This window comes from Bombus bifarius, unplaced genomic scaffold (assembly GCF_011952205.1).
Source record: "Bombus bifarius isolate JDL3187 unplaced genomic scaffold, Bbif_JDL3187 scf7180000009128, whole genome shotgun sequence".
Lineage (NCBI taxonomy): Eukaryota > Metazoa > Arthropoda > Insecta > Hymenoptera > Apidae > Bombus > Bombus bifarius.
This window is the reverse complement of record NW_022884916.1, coordinates 60,953-87,673: the sequence shown is the minus strand read 5'-3', so window position 1 is coordinate 87,673 and position 26,721 is coordinate 60,953. Positions and strand designations below refer to the sequence as shown.

At 35.2% G+C, this 26,721-nt stretch overlaps 3 protein-coding genes, 2 long non-coding RNA genes and 1 pseudogene across 8 annotated transcripts; 3 read left to right on the top strand and 3 right to left on the bottom strand.

The window, feature by feature from the left end:
- Positions 1–1,169: 1,169 nt before the first annotated feature.
- On the top strand, positions 1,170–3,968 carry LOC117213860 (katanin p60 ATPase-containing subunit A-like 2). The gene is made up of 8 exons (XM_033459554.1): positions 1,170–1,232; positions 1,524–1,594; positions 2,011–2,208; positions 2,298–2,577; positions 2,754–2,928; positions 2,987–3,099; positions 3,313–3,512; positions 3,663–3,968. Exons 1-8 carry the CDS (start codon positions 1,170–1,172, stop codon positions 3,934–3,936), a joined length of 1,374 nt encoding a protein of 457 aa, XP_033315445.1. The 3' UTR covers positions 3,937–3,968.
- A 1,440-nt stretch (positions 3,969–5,408) lies between these two features.
- Positions 5,409–8,623, bottom strand: LOC117213854 (survival motor neuron protein-like). Of its 4 annotated transcripts, none has more exons than XM_033459549.1 (6): positions 8,441–8,623; positions 6,680–6,862; positions 6,440–6,554; positions 5,743–6,040; positions 5,551–5,621; positions 5,409–5,482 (listed from the first exon to the last, which is right to left on the bottom strand). In XM_033459549.1, the coding sequence occupies exons 1-6, from the start codon at positions 8,519–8,521 to the stop codon at positions 5,424–5,426; spliced, it is 807 nt and encodes a 268-aa protein (XP_033315440.1). In that variant the 5' UTR covers positions 8,522–8,623; the 3' UTR covers positions 5,409–5,423. The 4 variants fall into 4 exon arrangements, with proteins under 4 accessions (XP_033315440.1, XP_033315443.1, XP_033315441.1 ...); XM_033459552.1 differs by lacking the exon at positions 8,441–8,623 and adding an exon at positions 7,980–8,064; XM_033459550.1 differs by lacking the exon at positions 8,441–8,623 and adding an exon at positions 7,043–7,494.
- Positions 8,100–9,906, top strand: LOC117213855 (annotated as a pseudogene).
- A 269-nt stretch (positions 9,907–10,175) lies between these two features.
- Positions 10,176–16,338, bottom strand: LOC117213856 (protein nubbin-like). The gene is made up of 5 exons (XM_033459553.1): positions 16,157–16,338; positions 15,637–15,722; positions 14,741–14,781; positions 14,296–14,397; positions 10,176–13,232 (listed from the first exon to the last, which is right to left on the bottom strand). The coding sequence occupies exons 1-5, from the start codon at positions 16,165–16,167 to the stop codon at positions 12,696–12,698; spliced, it is 777 nt and encodes a 258-aa protein (XP_033315444.1). The 5' UTR covers positions 16,168–16,338; the 3' UTR covers positions 10,176–12,695.
- LOC117213858 lies at positions 13,554–14,674 on the top strand. Its single transcript, XR_004488734.1, has 2 exons — positions 13,554–13,811; positions 14,282–14,674. It is a non-coding gene; the product is annotated as an uncharacterized LOC117213858 (long non-coding RNA).
- Positions 16,339–16,352: 14 nt separating the features above from the next.
- Positions 16,353–18,355, bottom strand: LOC117213857. Its single transcript, XR_004488733.1, has 3 exons — positions 17,695–18,355; positions 16,912–17,557; positions 16,353–16,813 (listed from the first exon to the last, which is right to left on the bottom strand). It is a non-coding gene; the product is annotated as an uncharacterized LOC117213857 (long non-coding RNA).
- Between the last annotated feature and the right edge of the window lie 8,366 nt (positions 18,356–26,721).

The following is a 26,721-nucleotide window of genomic DNA, read 5'->3' as shown; positions in this document are numbered from 1 at the left end:
GGTCATACCATTTTGGTAATGGACGAAAATGGCAGAAGGAAGAACGACCGTTTTTTTCATATTTCTCTTTCCCCGGGAAACGATGGAATGCCCGAGCACCTTGTTTCATTTCTTCTCGACATCAATTTCAATCTTTTTAAACGAAATATAATCTGAACGATGAAAAGTTCATTCAAATAATGCTCCGCGCCAGACACTCACGAAAATTAAGAAGAAACACGGAAAATTCGCGAATAAAACGGATTTCTTTGTCCCAGTGAGATAATAAACCTCGTTCACGTATTGGTTTTTAAAATCAATATATCCACCAATGTGCACTCGTTTAACAAGGGTGATGGAACGTGCCAAAAATCTCTCAAGAGGGTCTTGGCAACGGAAGAGTCGAAAACGTCACAATTATGAATGAAAAATTCGAATAGTTGCTGATTTTACAGTCGAAACCGATAAAGAACTCCAGATATTCCCCCAATTAATTTACAATAAATTCGCGAAAATGATCGATTGCTGACGTCATTGTATTCTAGAAAGATTGTAAAACGATAAGAATTTATTGAAAAAACTTATATTCGATGATAACACTTCTAATAAGAGTACTAAGAGGAGCGATTCTGTACTCACCTTCCTGCCTCGAAGTACCGAACGCAATTAACCGTCCGCCCAGGATGGAACCGTTCGGAACTTTTGTAAGTCACTGCACGGCCGCTGCTTATGGTGGAAATGTAATAGATATAAGTACAGAGCGCGTGAGCGAACTAAAAACGCGATAGAGAAGTAGAGAGAGGATGTTCCGTCCTTGTCTAATGACGCGCACTTGTACAGGAAATATGTAACAGGGGTATACGAGCAGCGTCAGTGTCCACTAGTGTGCATGCCTGATTAAACAAGAACAGGAAGTATCTATACATGGTGTTCTCTTTCTATTTCCACGTTGCATCCATCTTACTATACAGTACACACACTCAGCTATTCTATCATTATATTTGTGCGTTGCTTATGTGTGAACCAAACATTTCCATGGCAACAAATCGTTTGTCTCTTGTTTGATGCTCGGTTTTCAACGGAGTTGAAAGAATTTTTTAAGAGAAACGTAATGGACGGGTTGTTTTTAAAGTAATAAACGGAAATTCTCGTATCCATTGAGAAACGATAGGCGATTTGAAAGTGTCACTATGAACGGTGATTTATCGATGCAAGGTAGTATGAATAAGATATTTTATAATCTGCGAAAAAAGGTAAGGAATATTCTAGATTTTAGATTTTAGAATTTCCACGTCACAGACGAGTGTGTTTTGTTATTTGATTTGTAATATTGCTGCAGTTCTCTTAATAGCTGTTCGTTTCATGCGATACTCGCACATAGTATCTATGACTTTTGCTTCTAACAATTTTTATAATTAGGCTGTATCAAATATTTTTAACGTTCGTGTTTCATGAAAAATCATGTGTAACTCGTTGAATTCGCAAATGTAACAAAAAATTACATGAAAAAACTTATTATTGTAATGAAAAAATAATTATATTAGGAGGAGAGTCGTATTTCGGAACGTCATCGGAACATATTATACCTTGTATGTGATTATTTGGAACACAATGGGTGAGTATATTATAATTAAAATATATTCCTAGTTCCAATTCTCTTGAATAGTGTCAGTGACCAATCGAAATAGAAATCAGTGGACATCGTGGAAAGAGAAGGCGAAACCAAATTTGAAAATTCGACATCGGTAATTCAGTAGTTAAGAATAACTCAATCGATAATGTAGATTAACTAGTTATAAACAAATATATGAAATATAAATTCAAATTATTCTTATCCATCTAAAAATTGGAAATTAAAGAGCAGAAGACAAGAAATTATCTTCGAGGATTTATATAGTAAATACATTCTTTTGCCTGTCTTACCTAGAGATAAAACAGTTGTTTGATGGTTATCTTATAGTGTTCAGTCATTGCGAAAAATATTTTTAATCAGTTAAAAACTATAATTAATTAAAAACTACATTTCTTTAGGTATATAGACATTAGCGATGTATTATTCCGGGAAGCTCGTCTATCTCCCGAACATCGGGTCTGCGACAACATCGATTTGGAAATTATCGTTGCAGAGTATGAAAATTATTACAAGATGAAATTTCAAAAATATCCCATATTGTGTAAGAAAATAACTGGAAGGGAAATGACGAGGGAAGTGACAAATGCAAGCAAAACGTAAGAATTTAAATTATTTAACGATATTAAACGGTATTCAACGTATCGTATTCAACGTATCGTATTACAATATGATCCAGTGTTTGTAGAAGTATTGAGACAAAAGCCAAATCTGTTAGTAAAGAAGCGAGAAGTGAGCCTGTGAAAGAGACGAATCTACAGCAGAAGATAACTGATGACAATACGAATCATATTAATCTCGCAATGACAGTGACGTCACTATTCCCCAATGAGAGTGATGGACGTTCATCAGAAGAGCTATTTAACGTCCCAATGGAACAATCCATGCAATCGAAGATATTGAAATGCATTGAAAAGCTTTATTCAGATAATCCGGAATTACGAAAGATTGCTGAGGACATCTCATGCGTAAGTTATTTTCGATTAATATACGTATCGTAAAGCTTTTAAACGATAAAATTCCCGTCGATAAACCGTCCAACGTATATCGACGATGACGTGATTTCAGTAACGCTTCAAATATCAAATTACGTAACGTTTACTTAATATAGAGAAGACGCCATTTTATCTTTGTATCGTCACAGGAGATCATAGTAAACAAATTAAATGTACATTGTACATTAAATGACGTTATAGGCCTAGAAGAATGTAAAACCGCTGTTAAGGAGGCCATTGTGTATCCCCTTGAGTATCCTATCTTTTTTGATGGCCCGTTTTCCCCCTGGAAAGGTATTTTGCTGTACGGCCCACCTGGTACAGGTAAGATACTCGCATTCTTTTCATTTCTGTACGTGTTTACAAGAAATATACAAAACAGGGAAAACGATGTTAGCGAAGGCAGTCGCGACAGAATGCCATTGTACCTTTTTTAACATAACTGCCAGCTCATTGGTCAGCAAATGGAGAGGCGATTCCGAGAAGTATATACGTGTAAGTTGCTTTGTCTATGTAAGTTTCTTTGTTCCTTTGTCTATGAAGGAGAGATTCTAGGTATAAAAAGATTTGATTTTATTTTTCGTCATTTATATATAAATAGAATAGTTGTTTGGAAAACGAAATGATATCATATTCGTGATGAGGCAATGAATTTAAGGAATTTCGAATATAATATTTAATGAATAATACATTTGTTAAACTGAACAGGTTTTATTTGAACTTGCCTATAGTCATTCGCCTACAATTATTTTTATCGACGAGATTGACTGGATCGCCACAAATAAAGGAGACTGTATATTGTCTGAACCTGCAAAGAGATTCAGATCAGAACTTCTTTCTAGATTGGATGGATTAGCGTCTAATGAGAATTCTAATGTAGTTCTTCTGGCTACAACTAATTCCCCTTGGTACGTATATCACGTTATTTCAATGTTTTCTAAGTAGAAAATATCGTAATATTTCTCCAAATTCCAAATATGTTATTGTGTTGTTTGAAGTATTCCTTCATTATTATTAGTATAATAGAACGATAATATTTATTGTAAATATGTTATTAGGGGCATTGATGCAGCTTTACTCAGGCATCTCGAAAAGCAAATATACGTATCATTACCCAATGAAGTTGCTCGACTTGGTATATTCAAATTGTACCTTAGCAACCACTTATTAGAAAATACAGATATTGTAAACCACATAGTAAAATGTACTGAAAGATATTCTTGTGCAGATATAAAATTGCTTTGTAAGCAAGCGTGGCTACTAGAAATAAGCCCGATATGGAGGAGACTTGAAAAGAAAGAAACACCTGTTACCACTTTGAAATATGAATGAAAAAGTTATGAAATATTAGCAAAATTGTTTAAAAAAATGTCACCTACAGTTATGCAAATAGATAAATATGATACGTGGAACAAATAAATACGCAATCGTAAGGACAGATATTGAAAAATATAAATAAATGGATTATCGTTCGAGAAATCATTCGCATGTGTGTGCATGTGTGTATGCGCGCGTGTGTATGCGCGCATGGGTGTGCGCGCATGTGTGTCATGTGTGTCATGTGTGTGCGTGTGTGTGCGCGCACGCGCTATAGGCTAAGTTTAAAATGTTCGGTTGTATTATATCCTTGTATTATATATGTCGGAGATGAAAGGAAAACCGGAGCCTTCCCTTTGCAATTTTGAGGAAGCCTTCTAATGCTTTAGCCTAGATTTTATCATAACTGTAATTAAGCAATTGTCATTTGTAATTGTTTGATATTTGTGAAAGCGAAAGTGGGTTCGAGGTGACAACTGGTCGCCGAACGTAGCCACGGTCACGGGATAAACGTTTTGCCTGACGAAGGTGTGGATCGGTTGTATTGTTCTCCCTAGAAATCACATAGAATTGTACTTTAGAGATGTCGATATAATGGGACACACGTTGTATTAGGAATCAATCTCCAGACAGAAACTGCCTAGTAACGGCGTTTGAATCTTTCTCGATGTTTCCAAAGAGTATACAACAAACTTTTGACAGAAATTGCCTAGCAACAACGATTGGAACCTTCTCGATGTTTCCAGCGAGCATATAACAAACAAATGCAGTCGTATAGCGAAAAAGATTTTCATCAGATATTCATTCGTGTGATCGCCTTGGAAAGTGATACATCGAGCAATTTACCGAGTGTCTCAGCAATTGTATTTTGTGTTTAAAATTATTCTACACATAGTAAAGAGTTATCCCGTTGACGGTGGATTCGTTTGAACCCCGGAACATTGTTAATAGCGTTAATTAAATTCATTATTCGTGAAACCTATCAATCGTTAACCTCATTATACGTTAAATTCATTATTCGTAAGACATATTATTCATTCCTCTTATTGTTCGTTAAACTTATTAATCTTTAATCTAATTATTAGTTAAACTTATCGTTTGTTAATCTTATTATTTATTAAACTCATTATTCATAATATTTTGTAAAATCTTGTTTATTCGCGTAAATATATTCTCTGTTTCGAAAAACAATGGCTAATTCAAACAAAGGATCATTACGCGCCTTAAATCCTAATTATAACCCGACATATATATGTGAGTGTATTTTATCAAAAATATGTTTTTTAGTTTTTCTTATCTTAGTAATTATTTTTAAAAAAATAAAGTCTTATATGAAAATAAAGCTGTTCTTTATTTCAAATAATTGAAGTAAATAAATACAATGAGTTTTATATTTTATATTATCTTATATTAATATCTTATATTTATCTTATATCTTATTATAATATCTTATTTTAATATCTTATATTATCGTTATATTGTTATTGAAAAAATTGATATAATCAACAGTTCTTCCTGTTCTCTTGATTGTTTCTTGCTTGTTTCAAACCATGATAATAACCTACAAAAGAAATAACATAGTCCATTGAAAATTTAATATACAATAAAATACTTATGTGAAATAATTACCTGTGTGAAAACCACTAATATACCATGACATCAACATACTTGAAAGTGCGTCTGTATCATTATCTGGTAATCTAGTACATTTTATTAAAATTTCGTATTTTTTTTTCCAAATAAAATGTTAAACTTATTCCAAATTACTTATTAATATTAGAAGTATTCAGCATTCCATTAGAATTTTTAAATTGTACTTACTTGGTCATTAATTGTGGTGGTAAAGGAGGTGCAGGTGGCATTATATCAGTCATCGAATTGAAAGATGGTCCCGGTATGAAGCGATGTTTATACGCATTTGCTTCTTCAGAGTCACAATCCATTTTTTCTACATTATATTTTTTCGAATTTACATTTGTAGAAAAATTAGTCTCACAAGTCTCGTCGTTCTCTTCATTGAATTTCTCTTCCAAAGCTTTCTTTTGTTGTGCTATTTGACTTTGCAAACCTTCTGATTCTAAAAGAGAACTCAACTCGACTTTCTCTGTATTACCATAGCCTAAACACAGAGTAAAAGAAATTTTTGTCATTTAATAGAATGACTGAGTGCCATTCAGTTACTGTCCTTACAGGCAATGTATTAGAATTTCCCGTGCATAAATGTATATGTATAAATGTTTGCCTTGATATATGTAGTAATAATCACTCGTCTAATGAGGAGAATTATATTCCAAGCAGCTAATAATGAACAATAAGTAACATGCATGTTTATGGTTCATGACCCTATATCCCACTATATCATCTATGGGTCTCCCCATAGACATTGACAGGTACTCCTGCCCAGTTAAGGACCTGCTGAATGACACTGTGATAGACTATGCGAAAGCCTTTACTTCATATATATATGTATTTTTAGTACATTTCTTAATTGACATAACCATCATGCTAAAGGTATTACCTACAAATTTTACAACACACGTGCCATTGTTTTCGTAAATTTTTGATATTATAGCTTCATAAATTTCTCCATCCTCTGAGTATATTGCACGACAAGGTGCTCCTATGATCCATTTCTATAGAGAAAAGATGTGTATACAAATAAATATAAGTAAATAGCAAAATAAAATAATTTGCTTCTTAATCAATATATTTAATAATATTCTGTATCAAATTTGTAATATTCTATCAAAATCACAACCTTGTGTAATTTACTTGCGTGTTTAGGCTGCTTAAGATTTTGTAGGTTTTCTTTCGGTTGAGAATTTCCAACATCCATTCCCATTCGCTTGATAACTTCTTCTTTTGCTAAATTTATTGCTTTATCATATGCTTCTATTAATGCACTATCGTCCCAAACATTATCATTGGCTGTGTCTGTATCCTTTTGAGATAGCAAATTATACGTTATTAATATCGATACAAGTATTTTATTATCAAACTATTGCAAATTATCATATATGTCATTTTTCAAAAATTGACTAAAAGGTAATGGATACTGTTAATTACTATTATGCTAAGATCTTGTACTAAAATAATATTAAAACCATTACGTTTCCATTACCATACATACGTTTCCATTTCCTCGTATAAAAAGAACATTCATATCATCTGCCATTTTAAAATAACATCATTTAAATATTGAATTTGCTTCTGAAATATTAATTTGTCTCATTTCTTTAACTCTAACACATTGTAAACAATGATGACATTATACCAACTATAATACTAAAAATCTATTCCCCATTCATTCGAAAGATTATTTTTTGAAGCAAGGTTAACATTGAATGTTCCCAGACTTCAATAACTGTATTTTACTTTCTTTACAATATCTAACAATATATTAGAATACTATAAAAAAATATTGTATGCACAAAAAACTGTTTATAGCGAAATAGCAAAAGAATTAATCACATATTATAACTAAAACGAGATTGTTAAGTAGATTATATTATACTGCATATGCGTTAGTGTTTCAGCTGGTAAATATAGTTTTTATATCTGAAGATAAATAAGATTTAATTCTATAAAATTGCATAATGAATTATACATCTATTTATTACTATTCGTATTTCCCCTTAGTTGTATGTTGTCAATAGCATCAATCACGAACATATAAATAAATATAGAAGAAACCGTTCGGAAATGGAAAGGGAAAAATGAACATGGAAGACAAGAAAGTTTTCTTCAGGTTTAGCGTATGCGTGATACGCTTTGAATGTCTCAGATAAAGATAAAGATACTCTGCTCATTTCTATTTGTTCCGCAGAACGAGAAATTTGTTGTCTTTCATATTGGTTTTTACGATTCAATTTTTGGGCAGTTTTCCCTAGCGAGTGTCGGTCCCTGTTTGATATAACCAGACCGTAATTTATACAGATATGTATTATAGATATATATTTGTAAAACTGAAATCAGATGAAATAAATGTTGCCTGAGGTTTTAAACGTTTAATAAAAACAATATTTCATTTGGAAAAAATGTAAGATATGTAAAATTACATATTGATCATTTTGCTGGTCTTGTATCATAAAACGTGTGGCCCGAAGAGCACGTGTCCGGTAGAGATACGTCACTTGTGTTAGGAACCGTTTTATAACCTATCACAGTAAAGGAACATCCCAGTATACCAGCCGAAGAATGCCGTAAAAGTTTCTGTACAAAGTACAATTGATCTACAATTGATATTTTCCGCAATACTTATCTGGTGTTCGGTCAGGGTGTCCCATACTCATGATATTTATGACAGTGGAATGGCGTTAGTAAATCAATTACAAAAATTTTCGAGATCAATTCTCGGTATTGCATCAAATTATTCAAAATATACAAGCAACACAACGTTGCCCTTTTTGCAGGCAACAAGAGGAATATCGACCACGCAACCACTTTCAGAAAAACAAGAGTAAGTGATACAAATTTTCTTGTGCTTTCCTTCTTTTTTTAATAGAATTTCAGTACTTACCTTCCAATATAAAATTGGTGTCAAAATAATAATGCTAATAATAATGTCTAAGAAATTTTTCTCTTTGTAGGAGTATAACATCTAGAAAAATAACATAGTATTAATAGAATAGTATTAATAAGAACAACATTGACAATGAACAACTAAAAATATAACACTGTTATAAATATATGATATACGAATTTTATTTATGTATTATTAAGACAAGTATATCTTATTTTTAAATTATTTCTATTATCATAAGTGATACATATAATTAAGGTATAATTAAGAGAAGATTAATTGAAGAAACACAAAAAATAAAGAAAATAATTATATTGAGATAATTTTTATCTTTCATAAATATTATTTTCAGAGTAAATATAACGTTTGTTAAAGCAAGTGGAGAGAGAATCAAAGCAAAAGGGAAAGTTGGAGATACTATATTAGACATAGTAGTAAATGATGAAATTGATTTAGATGGATATGGTATGTTTTAAAGAAGCGTAATTTACTTAATTTAAAATAAATAATTTTGAGGTAGAAAATATTTGAAAATTTTCATTTTTATCAAGTTTAATATTCTTATTATTTTTAACTTTTGATACTTTATTATATAAGTATGTTGTAATCTTAAAATATAATTGATATAGGTGCTTGTGAAGGAACATTAACTTGTAGTACGTGCCATTTAATATTTTCGAAAGAAGTTTATGATGCACTTCCTGACAAACCAACAGATGAAGAATTAGACATGTTGGATTGAGCATATGAATTAACAGATACGTTAGTTCATAATAATCAGTATCAAATCATTCACATTATTAATTCTATTACCTTTTAATATTTTATAAAGTGAATTTTTCTTTGTAAATTTATGTAAAAACAGGTTAGTATTGGGTATTTCGAAATCTGCATCTCAATGTAGAATTTCAAATCGCTATCTCTGAATACTACGAAACTGAAATTATAATAAATTTTCATAGTTTTTTATTTATGACCCTATAATCATTACAAATCTATGTTGGAATTAGCATATTTACAATGTTGATTTTCAAATGGATAAATAGAAATCTTATTGTGTATTAGTATTAATTTGTATAGCAATAAATATATTTATTGACATATTCAGTTATATAATATTTAATTTCAGGTCACGGCTAGGCTGTCAAATAGTAATGTCTAAGGAACTAGATGGAATTGAGGTAAGAGTTCCATCAACAATTAATGATGCAAGAGCATAACTGAAATTATCTATAGGTTTTTGAAAATTTGTATACAATGTTATACATCTCTTGTTAAAAAAACCCTTGTTATAATTATTAAAATATTGGTATTAAAAAAATATAATAAAGAATCTTGTGTTTAAATGTGAAGCTTATATATATACATATGTTATAGTATAATTGCAATTTTGATATTTGTACATTGCCATTGTAAAAAGCCTATCCAATTATGAAGAAAATATATCTTTTATTTTTAATATACAGGGTGTCAATTTTAAAACGTTCATCTAAATTATTTTCGTTACTATTAAAGATAAGAAGAAATTACTAAGGAAGACTTAAATGGTTTTAAGATGTGTACTTGGTTATGATAAAAAAGACTCTTGTGGAATAAATTTTGCAACTTCTGAAAGATTAGATAAAAGCTTAGAACCTAAAAAATAATTTGAAATTAATTTCGTTTAGATATACTGTTTGATTTCTTAGCTATGGGCAAGTTTAAAAGATCATCAAACTCATGGTCAACAAAACAACAGAAATGTACATGCAATGCTTTTTCGTTTCACAACAAGTTATCTGACACTATCATCATTTTCGTGGCACATGCAACATTATCGATTCAGTATAGTAATGTTTTGGATTAAAACAAATGTCTCGACATTGGAGCAAAATATTTCAACCTTTAAGGACTAAAATTAAAACTTATGAGTTTGTTTATAATTTTAATAGATTTTATTAATATTGTGTTTACTGGTTTATTAATTACAAGAAAGTTTGTAAAAGACTGAAGTTTTACGTAAAAAGTACAAATATTCTTTCAACAAAATTAGTCAAATCACATCATTATTTATACATATTGTATATAAATAAAATATGCGGATATATTACTTTACCCTAGAATTAAAATTCAATAATATTGAAGAATCTTATTTATTCAGATTTTGTACATTATCGCTTCTAACCTCGGATAATAGAACAACAAATTAAATATTTTTAAACAAAAAAACTTTGTTCCTTTGTTTGATTTCCCTTGCTCGCGTTTCTTAACTACTTAGATATAAAATACTTACGTTTTCGAAAATTCATACTTCACAAGCTACTAAACGCTTTATCTGTTCAGAATAATTTATTGTTTTCTTAACTAGGTACATACCAAATACATCTATTAAGTTGGTATTTCTCATAATTACCAGTACATAAAGCTAAAACACTTTTGTACTATGCTTGTTATACATGGATCTAACAAATAATTTAACTTGTGTATTGTCGTTTGTATATTTTGTTACGTGTAAAATATTCTATTTCTACACTACTTACAAGTTCGATAAAGTGTACATTACACATCGTGAAATTTACATATTTTCACTTGGTTACCCTGCCCAATTCGAATATAATTCAGAACGTATGTGCTATATTTATATATTCTGCATTTGTTTTGTATATTATGTACACTGATCTGATCTTTGTAAACGCGAGTTTTACGATATTAATGAGAAATTTGCCAATTTAATGGAAGTTGTTAATTTTTTCTGGCACGTTTCACGTTAGCAGACATTTTTCTTAAGTTACAGTCGAAAAGTGTTTTTATGTAAAAGAATAGGAATGATCAAGTTATTTTAAGATGACAAGATATTTCACGTCTTCTATTTAAATATAGCGTTAAATTTTAATTCCGTCAATTCGTATATACTCATACATCGAATTTCCTTTTCTCATGTCATTTCTTTTCTTTCATTTCACATTTAATTACAAAGATAAAGTGTAAGTACGTTCCTCATAAAATTAATATCAAATGTCGCAAAATATACAAAAGTAAACTAAGAAGAGGGGTACATATTATTACACAAACTGTCGTTCATATTGCATATGTACATATGCAGTATAAAAACAATACTTTTTAGTTTTTAATCTCTTGTTTAAATAATCCTAATATCTAAATTTGTATCGGTCATTGATTCGATATAACTGCGTTTATTGGAAGTAATTAAGCTATAGCCTGCGCACAAGAGAAGAAGGAACAAACACGTATAGTATACACGCTTAAATAACAAAATTAAGTCAGTTTACGTTCAATGTGAACTTGATCAAAGTTCCAGTCTCGAATTATAGAGTTTCTTACTATCAGTTTACAAAATTCGATATTACGATTATGTACCGTATTTGAAAAACATAAAATGCTTTGTTCAATTTTAAATAAAACTAATATTTACCAAAGCGAATACGAAAAAAATGTTATCATCAAACTCAATTTTCAATTATCAAACTTAATCCAGCACAAATACAAATGTTATTCGTGCTTTTTTACTTTTACTACTTTTCAACTCTCTATAGTTCGAGATTTGAGTTCCGCTAACTTTCTTTCTACTGCGCATGCGCAACAGGAAAACTTGAATTACACGTAATAGTCAAAAATTCGAAAATCTTATCCTTTCGTGGCAGCGAAAGTAACCTAGGACTAGAGGTTCCATAACATTAATAATAATAAGGCAATAATATTAATATTAATAATAATGTAATCGAGTACTACTAACAATATTAATAATAATAATAATAGTATGGTAATGGCAAGATACACGCGGGTATAAATTAATCATTCCTTTCGTAATATCTACGACGTCTTCGGGATATTCTTTAGAAATTACTTTATTTCTGGTCAATATTCATTAACGAGCAACTTTTCTCTCTGTTTCTTATCACGATTTTTTTCACTTCATCACAATTGTACCGTTAGAAATTATTCAAAACATTGTTAAAATGTCCATGAAATATATGCAATTGCCGTATTGAATAAGCGAGTAATGAAGTTGCTGTTTCACTGAATAAAAGTGAAATCTCCAATGCGTGTGCTCAAGTATATAAGTTAAAAAAAGATTGGTACATCAATGCCTATTATTCTTAATCAATATTCATCATTTAACAATTAGGACCGAATTTTTACAAACCAACTCTAAACCACGACCCAATTTACAAATAAAAAGATCGATGTGTAAATTAACTATCAACTATTAATCTCCAATCCTATGTGAAGATATAATGTTCGGACCAAATTTCTAAACTAACGTGGACAATTCATGCGGACTATTGGTGGTTGCTGCGCTACTTAGATCCAATGTGGCAGCCGGAAGACCAGGACTGACGCTGCCGGTTGCTTCCCGTGGCAAATGCTGCGATCTATTTAGCTTATTTCCAGGACTCGGTGGCGATCTATCTGCTGGTATATCCGGTGGCGTAACCACGTTTCTGTGTCCGCTCACGTTCAGATGATTGTGCGTCGCCGCGATCGGAGCTGGCGATGAGAGCAACAAGGGCGGTGGAGACATTGACACGTGTCGATGATGATGATGGTGATGATAGTGTTGGTACTGTGCAGCTCGGCCGTGCGTTGCGTGGCTGGTATTTAGTTGGTTCGTCACGGGCCCGACTTTCGTTGGGCAGCCAGCATGGTGGATGGTTAACGGGCCACGTAGTTGTTGTTGCTGTTGTAGCTGGGGCTGGTTCTGGTGCTGTTGCAGCTGCTGCTGACGCTGCAGCTGTACCGCCGCTTCGCACTGTTCGCGCGCTAACGCCTTCACGGCATTCGTCTTCTCCTACGAAATAAGAATGATAGGTTAGGTTGTAGTCAGGGGCCATAACAAATTAAAAAAGTTATAATATAAGAATTTACATTTTAGTTGAAATGATTCTAGTTACGAATAAGTATTAAAGATGATTCAAATCTTTTTCGTTACCGATAACCATGGTGAAAACTCTTTTGGATTACTTTCAGCCATTGTCAATCTTATTGTCAATACTACATGCTTGAAGTAGAAGGAGGGGTACAGAGAAAAAGACTTTTTCTCAGCAAATATAATCGTTACTCAATTATTTTGTTCAACAGTTTTACAAATCTCCCAAAAATAAACGAGAATACGAAAATACACTGAATATCGTGTGTATGGTTATTTATAAAATCCCCTTGAAATAGTTGCGATCGCGGATCACATAAACAAACGAACCTGTCATTCTACAGAGTATCTTTTTCGGTGAAATTATGCAAACGTAAATGTAACTTCGGTAGAACTGCTCGAGAACTTGTAAGCTTATATCACTCTGACCCAACCAGTCCACTCTAAAGTGTATAATTTATAAAAGGGGATTATATTAATACGCGGAGGATGTGGTAGGTGGTAAGTTTTGCATATGAATGTTTGTTGATACAACGAATGGTTAAATGGAGGTTTTCATGAATGTGATAAGGACTAGATCGAATGTTTTAACACTTATAACTAGAATGCGTATTTTTATACAAGTTTGTAGTTTTACAAACATAATCAAAGAAATAAAATTTTAATCGAGATTTGTTTTCTTATATACGTATATTTTAGCGCATTTTATGCATTTTGCGCCATTTGCGTACTTTTCAATTTCGCACGAACGTATAAAGATCAGCAATATAATTATAACGCTTCTTAAAAATGTGAAAAATCCTGGTTTCCTAAAAGCTTGCAATTGATTTCAGAAAAATTTTTATGAACTCTACCAGATAAATTATGGTAACTCTGAAAAACAAAATTTCACGATAAAATGATTTCCGGGTAAAATACACATAAAAGATGATTTAGACGTGTTTGAACGTGTTCGTTTTCTTTTTTAATAGCGATATGTTCTTACCCTCTGCCACACGAAGACGTTATGGACCATTGCGCATCCACAAAACACGATGCCAAGGCCTATGAAAACCGACGTAACGATTGCCGGTGTGACACCAATTACCTCTCAGAGAAAAGACATCGACTCCCGACTGTCGGACGCCAACGCCGCGACGCATCTTAGTCCCCATCAGAGATAAGGCCCCAACCCCGACTTTCGGACTCCTTGGAATCCACACCAAACTCCCCAACATCCCCAAGCCAGGGTGTATATAAGCCGAGACTTCACCCAGCCCGGGGAGTTCTCGTTCTAGTTGCTGTTCTTGTACAACACTCCTTTCTCTGTTCAACGTTATTCTACTGTAAGTGCCAAAGTCATAATAAAGTTCGATAAAAGAGAATTAATAGTTGGGCTACGACTCAGCTTTCTTTTCTCTCGCAACCCAAGTATCCATTTTACGTGACACCGGCGTCGAATGAAACTGGATGAATGTATACAATATCATACCTGAAAGCATTGTTAGAGGATCATTATAACACGTATGCCATAACAAGCGGGACAAAGAATCAGCGCAAATACATATTCTCAATACATATAATTCTCGAAGCGTAAACTATATACATATGCTTTTCATTGAAATTTTCAATACTAGTCGCAAATTATTTTTCAATTAATTTATTATTTAAGTCTTTATATATCAATTCTCGACGAATAAATTACTTAAATTATAGAGAATCTATCTTCAGACAATAGAGAATTCAATATTTTTGGTCGTTAAGTAATTTACAAATTTCTAAAACGATTACGTTCGAAGTTTTGGACAGTATTTGAAGTTTCTAACATGACATTAAAAAAAAAATAAATAAATTTTATGATATAATTAAAAAAACATTGTAGTCTATCATAATTTCTATTCCGCCAAATTTATTAAAACGCAGTTTTCTTCTGAACAGAGTCAAAATGTCCGTCTTGAATCGAGTTCAACAGCTTAACGATCGATCGAGCGAATGATAGCTGTGTAAACTAGCATGACACAACGTAAACCTTAGATTAGATCTCGATCCATCCACCAGCCGTATTCATGCATGACATGAATATTCTGTTTCAGCTCTTTATAAATTAATCTGTTAAAACTTCCCTAAAAGACGATCATTTTTTATTTTTCTAAGAAAAATAATGACTATTCGGCGTTAAAATTAACTTTATTTCCATTGGATTTCTAAACTGATTTCATACACTCAGAGATAGTTCACAGTATCTTTTAGATTCATGCCTGAATTCAAGAAAAATTAAACGTATAACTTATGTACTAGTATCTTTCAAAAGGTTAAAGTTGACAGAATTGAAGGAATTGGTTCTTACCAGTTAGAAAGACGGGAATGCTAATGAAAAACCCTCCGACAGCACATATCCGGCTGATGGATGATTTTTGCAGGTACTTGTTACTCCTGAAACAGACAAAATTTGAAGTGAAAGTCAGTTTCACGATTCTATGATAATTGAGCGAAATATAAAGGAACCAGTTTTTTGTTTAACAGCCAAGAATCTTTCAAAAATTCTACTGTAATTGATACTTCAAATATATTTAGTCAGACAAAGGATAATCATAATCGCAACGTTAATCTTAACTTTAATTCAAGGATCAAACAGTATCATTATACATATAAAAGTAAACATAAAGTCTATCCACATTATTGTTATTATTATTATTATTATTATTATATGTTATTCTATAATTGATTTTTATTTCTTTATTATCAATATTATTCTATTTTCTATAATGATTCAATTATAGATCTTATTTTTTGTCAATCATATTTCACTGAAAAGATCACTTTGAAAATAATCTAATAGTAAAAAATGAAAAATAATCTTTTTCTACCTTGTCTTCATTTTTTACAAACTCTGTCCACCGCCGTAAACCTATTAAATGCATGAAACGACAAAGCAAAGCTGCTTCACATAATTCCCCGCTCACGCAGTGTCAATCAGCTCACGACCGCAAACGATACTGCTAATTTCCAGCGACCACGAACGATTTCACCGTAATTGCCGGTGTGAAATTTACCAATACGTGCTCGAATTGGACAATAATGGATAGAGCGCTCTTGCACACACTAATCTACCAACAAATAATATTGACTCAATTGAACAACAGCGCATAGATTAACGGACAAACCGCATGTTCCAAACAGATTTACAATCACGGCAGAAAATACATGCCGTTATAGATGTTTCCTGGTCAAGATTAATTTCCATGCGTTAAGAACATTGTAACCGGAATCTAGGAAGAACTAGCACTTCCTGGAATAATACTATTGTGTCCTCGATGAATGTCTCTCCGCAATGCCCTCGAGTGAGTTGTTTTTGTCTTTGGTCGTACGACGTCCGGGATGAGAATTCGGGGAACGGTTTTGCGCTGCTTTAATACTCGCACAATCATCCATCCATGGGACTGCATCTTTTTAGGAGGACCAGTGATTAATCTTTTCCCACTCATTTTCATCTCTAATTTCTCATGAGGCTAAGATTCCTGCATCTTTTATCATAATAATTTATTAACACTATTAATAAATTGAGACAATTTTACACGTCGTATTTTGCGTTATAAGATGACTTGTAATTTGTAAAATTTACCTGTAAAATTCCTTTGCTTGTTTTACCGAAGCAATAGTTGGCATTTCTATACGACAATAAGAATTTGTTAATACTAATAATTTGTAAGGTTATCATGTTATCATTCTTCTAATGGATAGTATATTATTGAAACTTTTTTAATATTGAAACGCGATATTTTTTTGGAGAAGAAGTGCATAGTAGTAAAGAGTTGAATTCTACGGACGTAAAAAGTGGACATAACATTTTCTGTACATGGAGTCGCCTGGCCTAAACATTTTATGATTTCCGGGCAAAATACAGACGAATCCAGCGCTGATTTTAAAGCAGCTTCATCCAAATAAGCCACAATAAGAAATTCCCACGAAACAGTTGCGTTCATCCCCTTTCGAGGTCGCCGACCTCTTTGAATGCGTTTCAAGAGCGTCGTACCAATGAAATTTCGAGTTCTAAACTAATTTCTCAGCCTTTTGCGTTAAATTTAACCTTCCGCGTTAGTGTATTTCGGACGAGTTCCTATTTTACGCTTTCGTCGACCTCACCAACGTAACATGCAACATCCGCAAGTAAAACTGTCTCTTAAATTTGATGTGACACCAATACACGACGAGAAGAATCACAATGCCATTTTTATTCCACTTCGTTAATTTTTCGTCGTAAGGTTTAGCTGTAAATAGGATTAAAAAAATTTAGATTAACGAGGAATTTAAAATTGATCTGTTAAATCAACAATTTCCATTAGTTGTCAATAGATTTTATAAGCTTCAGATTACTGAGAAATTATACACATTGCAAAATATTTACCATTGGTTACCCACGCTACACGTAAATTTGATCAATCTACCAATGCACTAACACTGCAATAAATTTCTATTGCAACATTCCACGCTCCTTTGCCGCACCTTAAACTCCTCGCTAGATTTATTCCACCTTAAAGTGTCACATAACTCCAACGACACCGATATCAAATCTTAAACTCCACCAAATTCCAGAGAAACTTGATTTCGTCGAAAGTAAGAGATTAAACTTAAAAAGCAATTTATTTCATCTTTAAACTATCCCAAACTTCTTAAATATAATTTATATATATAAAATATTATACACTTATTGTGTGCATTATATATTTCAAGAACTTTGCAATAAAAAATAAAACTTATTACATTTAAGATATGGTTATATCGCACAGGCTCGAATATGATAAAGAGGTTAAATAAATGTCTCGAATCTCCGCAACAAACTCACACAAACCACCTAAAACACGTATACACAATGTGCATTCACTACGAACTCGACTCCCATTCCCTGTCAAAATCACAGGCATGCAGAGTCAATTTCACTGCTCGAGCTAGTTGAATAGGGAAGAAGGTCGAGAGCTGGAGTGAAGGAGCATAGTTGGTAAAGAATCGCGTGCCGCCGCGCCATTAAGATCAAGCCCACGATCTCAACAATAAATATTAGACGGTTCTCTGACCTGCATTTCGCGTGCGACTCGGAACGATTCAAAAACGCGTAAATTTCCCATGAGTCGAATCAAACGTTCGCGATTTATCGCATTTAGGTTATATCGATATTGTCCACGAGTGGAGGCATTCAAACACAGATTGCTTTGTGTCACTCTATCGTAACTGCCCGTAATACATGATAATTTAATTTCGAATTCTTTCGAATATATGCACGTAACGAAAAATTTGTATTGGTTAGTCAATTGCAGACCAACCAGTTGTTAGCCAGTGAAAATAATGTAGATAATAATAGTGAAGAATTAGCTCGAGAAGAGTAAACAAACAAGGCGCCTTAATAAAAGGCACAATGTGGGTCCGCAAAGTGGTGGGATTTCGGCGCATGCGCATTGTTTCGCATCAACTTACAATTAGACATGCACGAAAGCTTCATTTCTGCCGCATACATACTTGGATTCGCGTGCATGAAATTCACAAAGTAGGTTATTGCTTGAAAAACAGCTTTAATCGAGCGAAGCTTTTAACCAGACTGAAATCAAGTCTTGGTTTCTTTAGAAATTCAGATGGAATAAGAGAAACCTATTTTATCTGTGGATAAAGGTTAGGCTGCATCGGTTGGCTTATATGACTTTCCGGTGACTTTGAAGGGTAATACGGCGCCGGCGGTCGAGAAGGTAACTTCTCTATTGAACGAGATCTCATTGATCTCGTCTAAGCAGGAAGAGTCTGTCGGCCCTTTGATTTTATACGAGTCTTTCCATTCACGATCGTGCGAGCTGGCTACAGGCGACGACACGGACCCCCGACAAAACTGTCTGAGTCTATTCAAGGCGACGTCAAATAGTTTCACTCGGAGAGATGAATGGAGATAAGAATCACCGGAGCGTCTCTGCGCTTCGATGACAATGATATTTGGTAAATCCTCTTCTTGTTTCTCGTTTTGAAAGAAGGTTGTAAAGAAGAGTGCTACTAGATCGTCTAGGGAAATCACACGGTATATATTGCGTAATGCTATTGATTTATCAAAAATAACAAGAGGTTAAGGAGCTTTGGGAAGGTTGATTCAATTTTTTATAACCTGACATCTCTTTGAACAAATGTCTTAAGAAACGCTTGAATAAAATGTTAAAAAAATAATAATCTTTTAATGAAATAATCATCTAAAATGAAATCTTTTCCTGTATTTTTAGACAATAAGATTTACTATATCCTACGCCATAATAAGAATCAATTTGCTATGAACTGGTATCTCGGAAATTGTAAGAATTCAGAAAATATAAGGAGGCCGGAAGAGGTAAATGAAATCCACAGAAACATTGACCCAACCTCAGCCCAGTTAGCCAACAAACTAAAATATCTCGCTGCCTTTTCTATATTTACGACCAGAACGTGGTCATTAATTGAGTCTAGCGACTGCACCGTAGACGAGTCACTGACCGATGTTGCTTTAATGGATATGCGGAAAATCACGTGTTCCAGGTTCCAGGGATGTAGTTGTTTTCATTTCCGGAGAATACGGTCGACTCGCGTGTGTATACCAATCTATCTGAGGATAGGTGTTCGTTAGAATTACTAACTATATTACTTTCAACCTTGTGATTAAAATTTTTAAACGTCACTTAATAGCAATTCAGTCGAGTAAGTACAAACTTTCAAATGTCCTAATTTTCAAATCTTTATATTTTTTAATCTCAAAGATATTTTATTATTTGCCGTAGATCAAGCTTCGTGTTACCGGTACTGTAACATTACAATCCTACGAGAAGCAGAAAATAGTGAAAAAATCTGACCTAATAGATAGTAGTCAATATTCCTTTGACGCGTCTTATGCGAACCGCAGTTAGAGGAAATGCAAATAAGCTCTTGCGAAACGGTTTGCCGCACGACAAGCCTACGAACAACGCCCAATGCAAGTTCGGTGGGAGTTACAGGAAGAGGGACGTCTAAAATCAACTAGGAATCCCTATTCAATCGTCTAATTTTCGATTCCGGCATTGAACTTCCCGAAGAAAATTAAATACAATTCCGACTCGAGATTTAATTTCAGTCTCGTAGCTAATGCAATCTAATCGCGTTTGCAAGGCTACGCTTCCGGTCAGAAGCCACGCGCTTCGATCGCGTACTTTCCGCATCGGAAGCGTACGCTTCGGTACGAACCGCGTCGATTTTCAAAGGAATCATTGGACACCGGAAGAAGAAGAAGGAGGAAGAATAAAAGCACGTAAACCGGCAGGAAGTCAATCGAGACAAAATCGATATCGTTGAAAGCCGAAAAAAGACCCGAATTTAGGCTACAGTACATATTCGAATTGAATATATTCAAGGTTTAGATTTTCTTCTCCTGAAAATTATAAACATAAATGAGTCGACAAGCGATCTTGAAAAGCGTCTGTTCCATCTAGATTATGTAAATTGCGTGAATTACCGTTAGCCATAATTCATAATTTATCGAAAAAGCGCGCTTCTTCTCAACCACGCTTTCCCCTACCAGCACCGACATTATCGGCAGATCGATAAGTATCAAAATACCACAAAGATATTAATCTCATCTTTCTTCTAACCGCGAAAAAATGCCGCGCAAATGATAAAACAACAGATCAGCCAGAAACATCGAATTCTCCACGCTTCCGACTGCAAGAAGAAAAACAAAGTTATTTGTGTATGATGGAAACGTCTCTGGACGATGCTCTTGTCACAGACGAAATTCGAGCAGCTGTATATAACAAACCGAAATTCCGAACGCCTTATCGCGTGTGACCGTCCGGTCAGCATCCGTTCTCAGCCGCCTGAGTGGCATTCGATCACTCCAGCCGTTCTCCGAATTTTACACTAAGTATAAACAAAACCTTCTCCCACTCCAACGAATGGAAGAATATAAATGCTCCCTTCAAAATCATCCAGTCAGTCTAATAAAAAAATTCTTAACTAATCCAAGTATCGAAAGTGTATCATCGCGAACCGAAAAAATTGTATAAATTGAGTAAAAAATAAAAAGAACTTTATCTCCTTGTCGGAAATTAACAAGTTCCTTACTTTTTACCTTAATTTTACACGACACTCTTAAGCGGTCGAGTGCGCGCGAGAATAGCATCGCGGATCGGCATTTCCACGGTGAGGAATGTAAAACGGTTACGCAGATGATGGATCATACGCATGGACCGTAGAGACTATCGTGAATGATGGATCAGACACACATACGCGTTCTTCGCTCTTCCGATATTCTTCGTAACAACTGCTGCGATCTCGTCATTGGAAACGATCTCGGGAAATTCAATCGAATATCGAGGAAATTTATAGAAAGCTACAGCTGTGTTCGAGTATTATTCTAGAGAAAAGTGGTTAACTCTATGAGACTAACGATACAATACGTCTCAAGATAACTTTTAGGAAAATGATTGTACCTTTAAAATTCTTTCGACACTTTTCGGCATATTCTTGTCATTGATTCTGAAAGTATTTGATTAATTTGCTGGTTAATAGGAAGTTGGTTAAAACCGAAGTTAGTTAAAGAAATAAGTAAACACGAAACCCGTGGATACTCTAGACATATGATTCTACCTGCACGCGACAAAAATATTCATGATCTGAACAAGGAAAGAAGTATTGTTAGATTCGCGTCATGCTGCAAATGAAAGATTTACAGCTCGAACCCAATTATTTGTTACATTACATTCTCGGGCACGTGTAGGCTGAACGTCATGATATATGAACACAAGTATAGAAAGAACAACATGGATATTTCGCGCGAAGAAAACGAAGCTTCACATATACAGTGTATAACCACTCGACAGTATTTGCTCACGAAAAATACGAGTTGTTAAAGTCTAACAAAAATTACGTATACAGTGGCAAAGAAGAAAACTGTTATGCTGTTTACTCTTATTTCTAATTGACAGAAAGTCGTCAACGAACAAAGAGCGCTTTTTCTTATTCTCTGTACTTTCGCGAAGCAATCACAGAAATTCTCCAAAATGCTTCGTGTCGACTAAACAAAGAAAAAAAAATGACAGCTGCTAAGAGCAAACTACCTCCGGAATTTTCTTCGTTTCTAAGTGAACCAGGAAGAAAGAAGGGAAGGGTTAATGACGCCGAAACTGAAGGGTGGCCACGGATCGTTTGAAAGGGGTCACGACAACCGTTACAATTCAGTCGCACCTGTTCCTCTTCCTAGTTACCACGCCGAACCATTGCGCGCTTTTACGAGCGTTCCCGCGATAGTTTCCTGGCACTTGCTCGTCCTTTCAACGAAGGGTCGATCGGTTAATTTAAACTCTCGAAGGCCTTGTCCAGTCGGTAACATCGATAAGCTTAAGTCGAAATACGGATTTCTCGTAAATTCAGAATTTTATTGCCACCAGGATGTATATGGAGGCGACAGATGAAGAACACGATGTAAATTAGATTTCTTGCTTTTATAGAGAAGCAATTTTTAAATTGAACACCAGTCGTCGATCGGTTCTGTAGATCGTTTTTAATAACAAAATAAATTTGGTTAGTCCATAAAGGTTTGTTCGTGTGAATCTTCCCATAGATCATCCGTAACGTAACTACCGCTATAACCGGCTGCAAATACATTTTCCTTGAACATGTGGCGGCACTTGACAGTAAACTTCCCAACAGTTTACGTCGCGTGACGCACGACGCAAAGACCCTATACCTGCGGACAAGATGATTGCCAGATGTCGATACATTCGTACCGAATATTTCCAGCTAGCCTAAGGACCGCTATAAATCTTAGGATTTATTTTAGCTAAGGTCCTCCAAAGAGACAAACAGTCTTTGTTTATCAGTCTCGAAGTCGACCACCTACCACGGGGACACACGAGAAATCTGCTATCTCTCACGTACGACGCTGCCCGCTAGCAACACCCTCTCAAGGGCAGCTAGCATCCTTTTCCAACGACCAACACGAATTAGCCAATAAACATTAACGTACATTTCCCTCACTTTCCGAACCAAAGCTTTTCTCAACGAATCCGATGCCTTCGCATCCTTAGACACATCCCAACGAGTCTTCCTCCGCAGCAGCATCGCGACAAAAATGTCAGTCTATTACCGCGAGTTACCGCAGTATATCACGATCGTTATACTTACACGGTTCGAGCCGAATAATTATCTAAGTTCTCGACATCTCGTGCAATCATTGTCCGCACTCGCAGCGTATCTCGAATCGTAGCTATCCAAGCTCTATCTTATAACCGCGCATTCGCGAACCGAATACAATCGCGAATCCTGTATCAAGTGTACTCATTGACATTAGAGTGAATAAACATTTATCGTTCAAGAAATCTGAGTTTTCCTTCCGACCCTATCACGACATACCACCTCAAACAAATAAATCAAAATCGTAAAGTATGTTATAAATAAAATCTGATTTCACGAGGTGTTGAGCCCTCATAAAAGAAGTCTTTTATATCTCGCAGATGATTCATAACATGACGTCTACTTTAACTTGTTCCTTATACCTCCTTGTCGAAAAAGTTAATAGTTTACAAATTCGAACATTACATATGTGACGGAAGAAAAGAGAGAGAGAGAGCGTTTCGTCCCGGGACTACCGGTGGACTCGTCAGTAAGGCTATGCCCGGTAGTCCCTGCCTTAGACGTAGAGGGAGTCTCGCTAGGTGCGGTATTTGTATCAATCGCTCGTATATTCGACCGCTAGCGAGTTAGACAGATAGACTCGTTGTCGTCGTAGCCCTCTGGTGTTGGCGGTTGGTACCCGCGGATCGCCCGGGAGGTGTTGCGCCGCGTTGATGCCTCGTCCAGTGAGCGTCCTGTTGATATCGATTCGCCACACAGCCTCCCCCTAGCGCTATAGCGTGACCTCGAAGCCATATAGCGCGATACAAGATAGAGGGAATGGCCCGTCGTCGATGATGGAAGGCTGATCGTCATGGGGGGGACGAGGCGGCTGGCTCCTTCTGACTCCTTCTCCAGAGGTGCGTGTTCGTCGTCGGTGGTCACCAATGAGGCGGATGAAAAGAGAGAGAGAGAGCGTTTCGTCCCGGGACTACCGGTGGACTCGTCAGTAAGGCTATGCTCGGTAGTCCCTGCCTTAGACGTAGAGTGAGTCTCGCTAGGTGCGGTATTTATATCAATCGCTCGTATATTCGACCACTAGCGAGTTAGACAGACAGACTCGTTGTCGTCGTAGCCCTCTAGTGTTGGCGGTTGGTACCCGCGGCTCGACCTGTCGGCGTCCTATTGATACCGATCCGCCACACATATCTACATAACATCGGCCATTATATTTGCCAAACCAAATTTGTTTTCTTGTAACATTCTGTGATTAATTAATGCTACAACAAACTTAATATAGAGTGTCACGTGCAAAATTTGCACGATAAATCAGATGACTACGATACAATCTTCAAATACGATCGTATCTTTCGTATACAAATTGATAGTTTCCACCTAACTGACAGATTTTTATACCCTTGGAAAAATAACGTCTTGACGAACAATTCACGCCAATCAACGCCAAGAATGAATCACGCAAATTCTACTGGAAGTCCTCTATTCACTTTTTCGATTTATCATCAGCTGGAAACATCAAAATTATCGGCTGGTGATTGGGAATTAATCGAAAAATAAATTACAAGCATTGAGACACGCGAGTGCCCGTTTCTTTCTCTATTTTTCTGTCTGCTTGTTGGAATATTAAGGCGCAGTCACGGCCCGCCAAATTTATTCCCGTTCCGTAGTGCCCTGTGTCGGTGAAAAAATTTGAAATGCCGGATTCGAAGGCGTGGAATGCCAAAAGCCACGACAGAGAGCCCTCTTCTCTCTTTCTGGTGGAAAGACGAACGGGTGCACGCGTATGCTCGGACGCTCTGACGCACGAAGAACCGCCCGTGAACAGAAACCAGACACGCGTGTAACGTTAAACCGGGCCGTCGATGAAAAACGAACAAGACTTTCGCGACCGATGGGCGTTTTCAATGACAGATCGAATCGTTCAGTTTCACGGTTCGTTCGGGGTCACAGTAGCGTTCATCTTGGCATAAAAACGCGCTAGAGACGATTTCTCATACATTGGTTAAAGTTGATGTGTGTTTCGGCGAATTGTCGTTTGGAGGAGCGATACACCTAAAGAAACGCACATATTCATAAGAATCTACGTTTCGTATTCTTCGTATCGATTTCTTTATTTTTATTGGTCGTATCATGTTCGATGTAATAGTTGGTTTTTTAGCTAGTGAATTAACAAGATTTAATAAGAAATTTAGTACAAATGCTCCATGCGTCGTGTTTGACACGTCGTTGTTAAATTCTCATTTATAGGAAATTCAAAGCTGTATTTTCTCACCCAGCTTAAACCTTACGAACTCTTTTCACGCGTTTCACCCGTCATCCACCCATCTAAGGATATTTCCTTACTTGTTGTTCCTAAAATACATAATGATTGGAAGCTTCTTACGGGAAGCGCAATCAGCCGCTGATATCATTGAAGTCGAAACGCCATTAAAACCATATTACGATTCGCATGCGACATGCTCCATTCATGAAAACACAAAAGCAATAAACAAGTACAAATCAACGAAATAAATCCTCCGAGAACGAGACGTTACAGGAATTATACCATTGCGAGGATACAAAAGACTTGCTCATGAGCTACTTCCTTCAAGTAGTCGAGCGGTGTATTTTCCGGTCGTTAACTTCCATATAATGGGATATTAAAGAGTACGGACACAACGCTGCTATTTTTCAACTGTTCATTATCAAATTACGCAGCGGGAATCGTTGCAACGACAAAACTGTAACGACTCGTACCTGCGTATCTTCCATTTAGCTACGGTAAACGCTGACTTGTCTGCGTTTTTTTTTTCACTTCCTCGTTACGGAAACCAGGAAAAGTGATTCACAATACAGTTTCTAACTGTACTTCTCGCGATTCTTTCTTAGAAACAAGCAATTGCTTCTTTTCAATTTCCTAAACCTATAATAAAACAGTCCATTCCTTGAATAGAAATTAACTTTAAAACTTTAGGCGCATACATTGTACGTATCGTATGTATGTATTTTGATTTGAAAAGAAACGCGGCAAACGCCTTTGAAAAGACGTTAGGTTTTCAACACCTTAACTAACTTAATTCCAGCGAGTCGTAAATCTGCTGCATCTCCAACATCTGAATATCCATCTTTTACAATGACTTGTTCTCCAACTTATTAAAATTACATCTCTCCCGTTGCACCGACCTTCTTTAAAGGTTCCCGCGGCAGGTTGAACCCGCATCACGTATCTTCCCTCTTCCTTCCACCCCTGTTCCCTTTCTCTTTCTATCGGACGGGAAGAGCGGGAACGCTTAAAACGCGCGAATCACGCGAGCGCCTCACGATTTGCGAAACATCACGTGAAAATCACCGA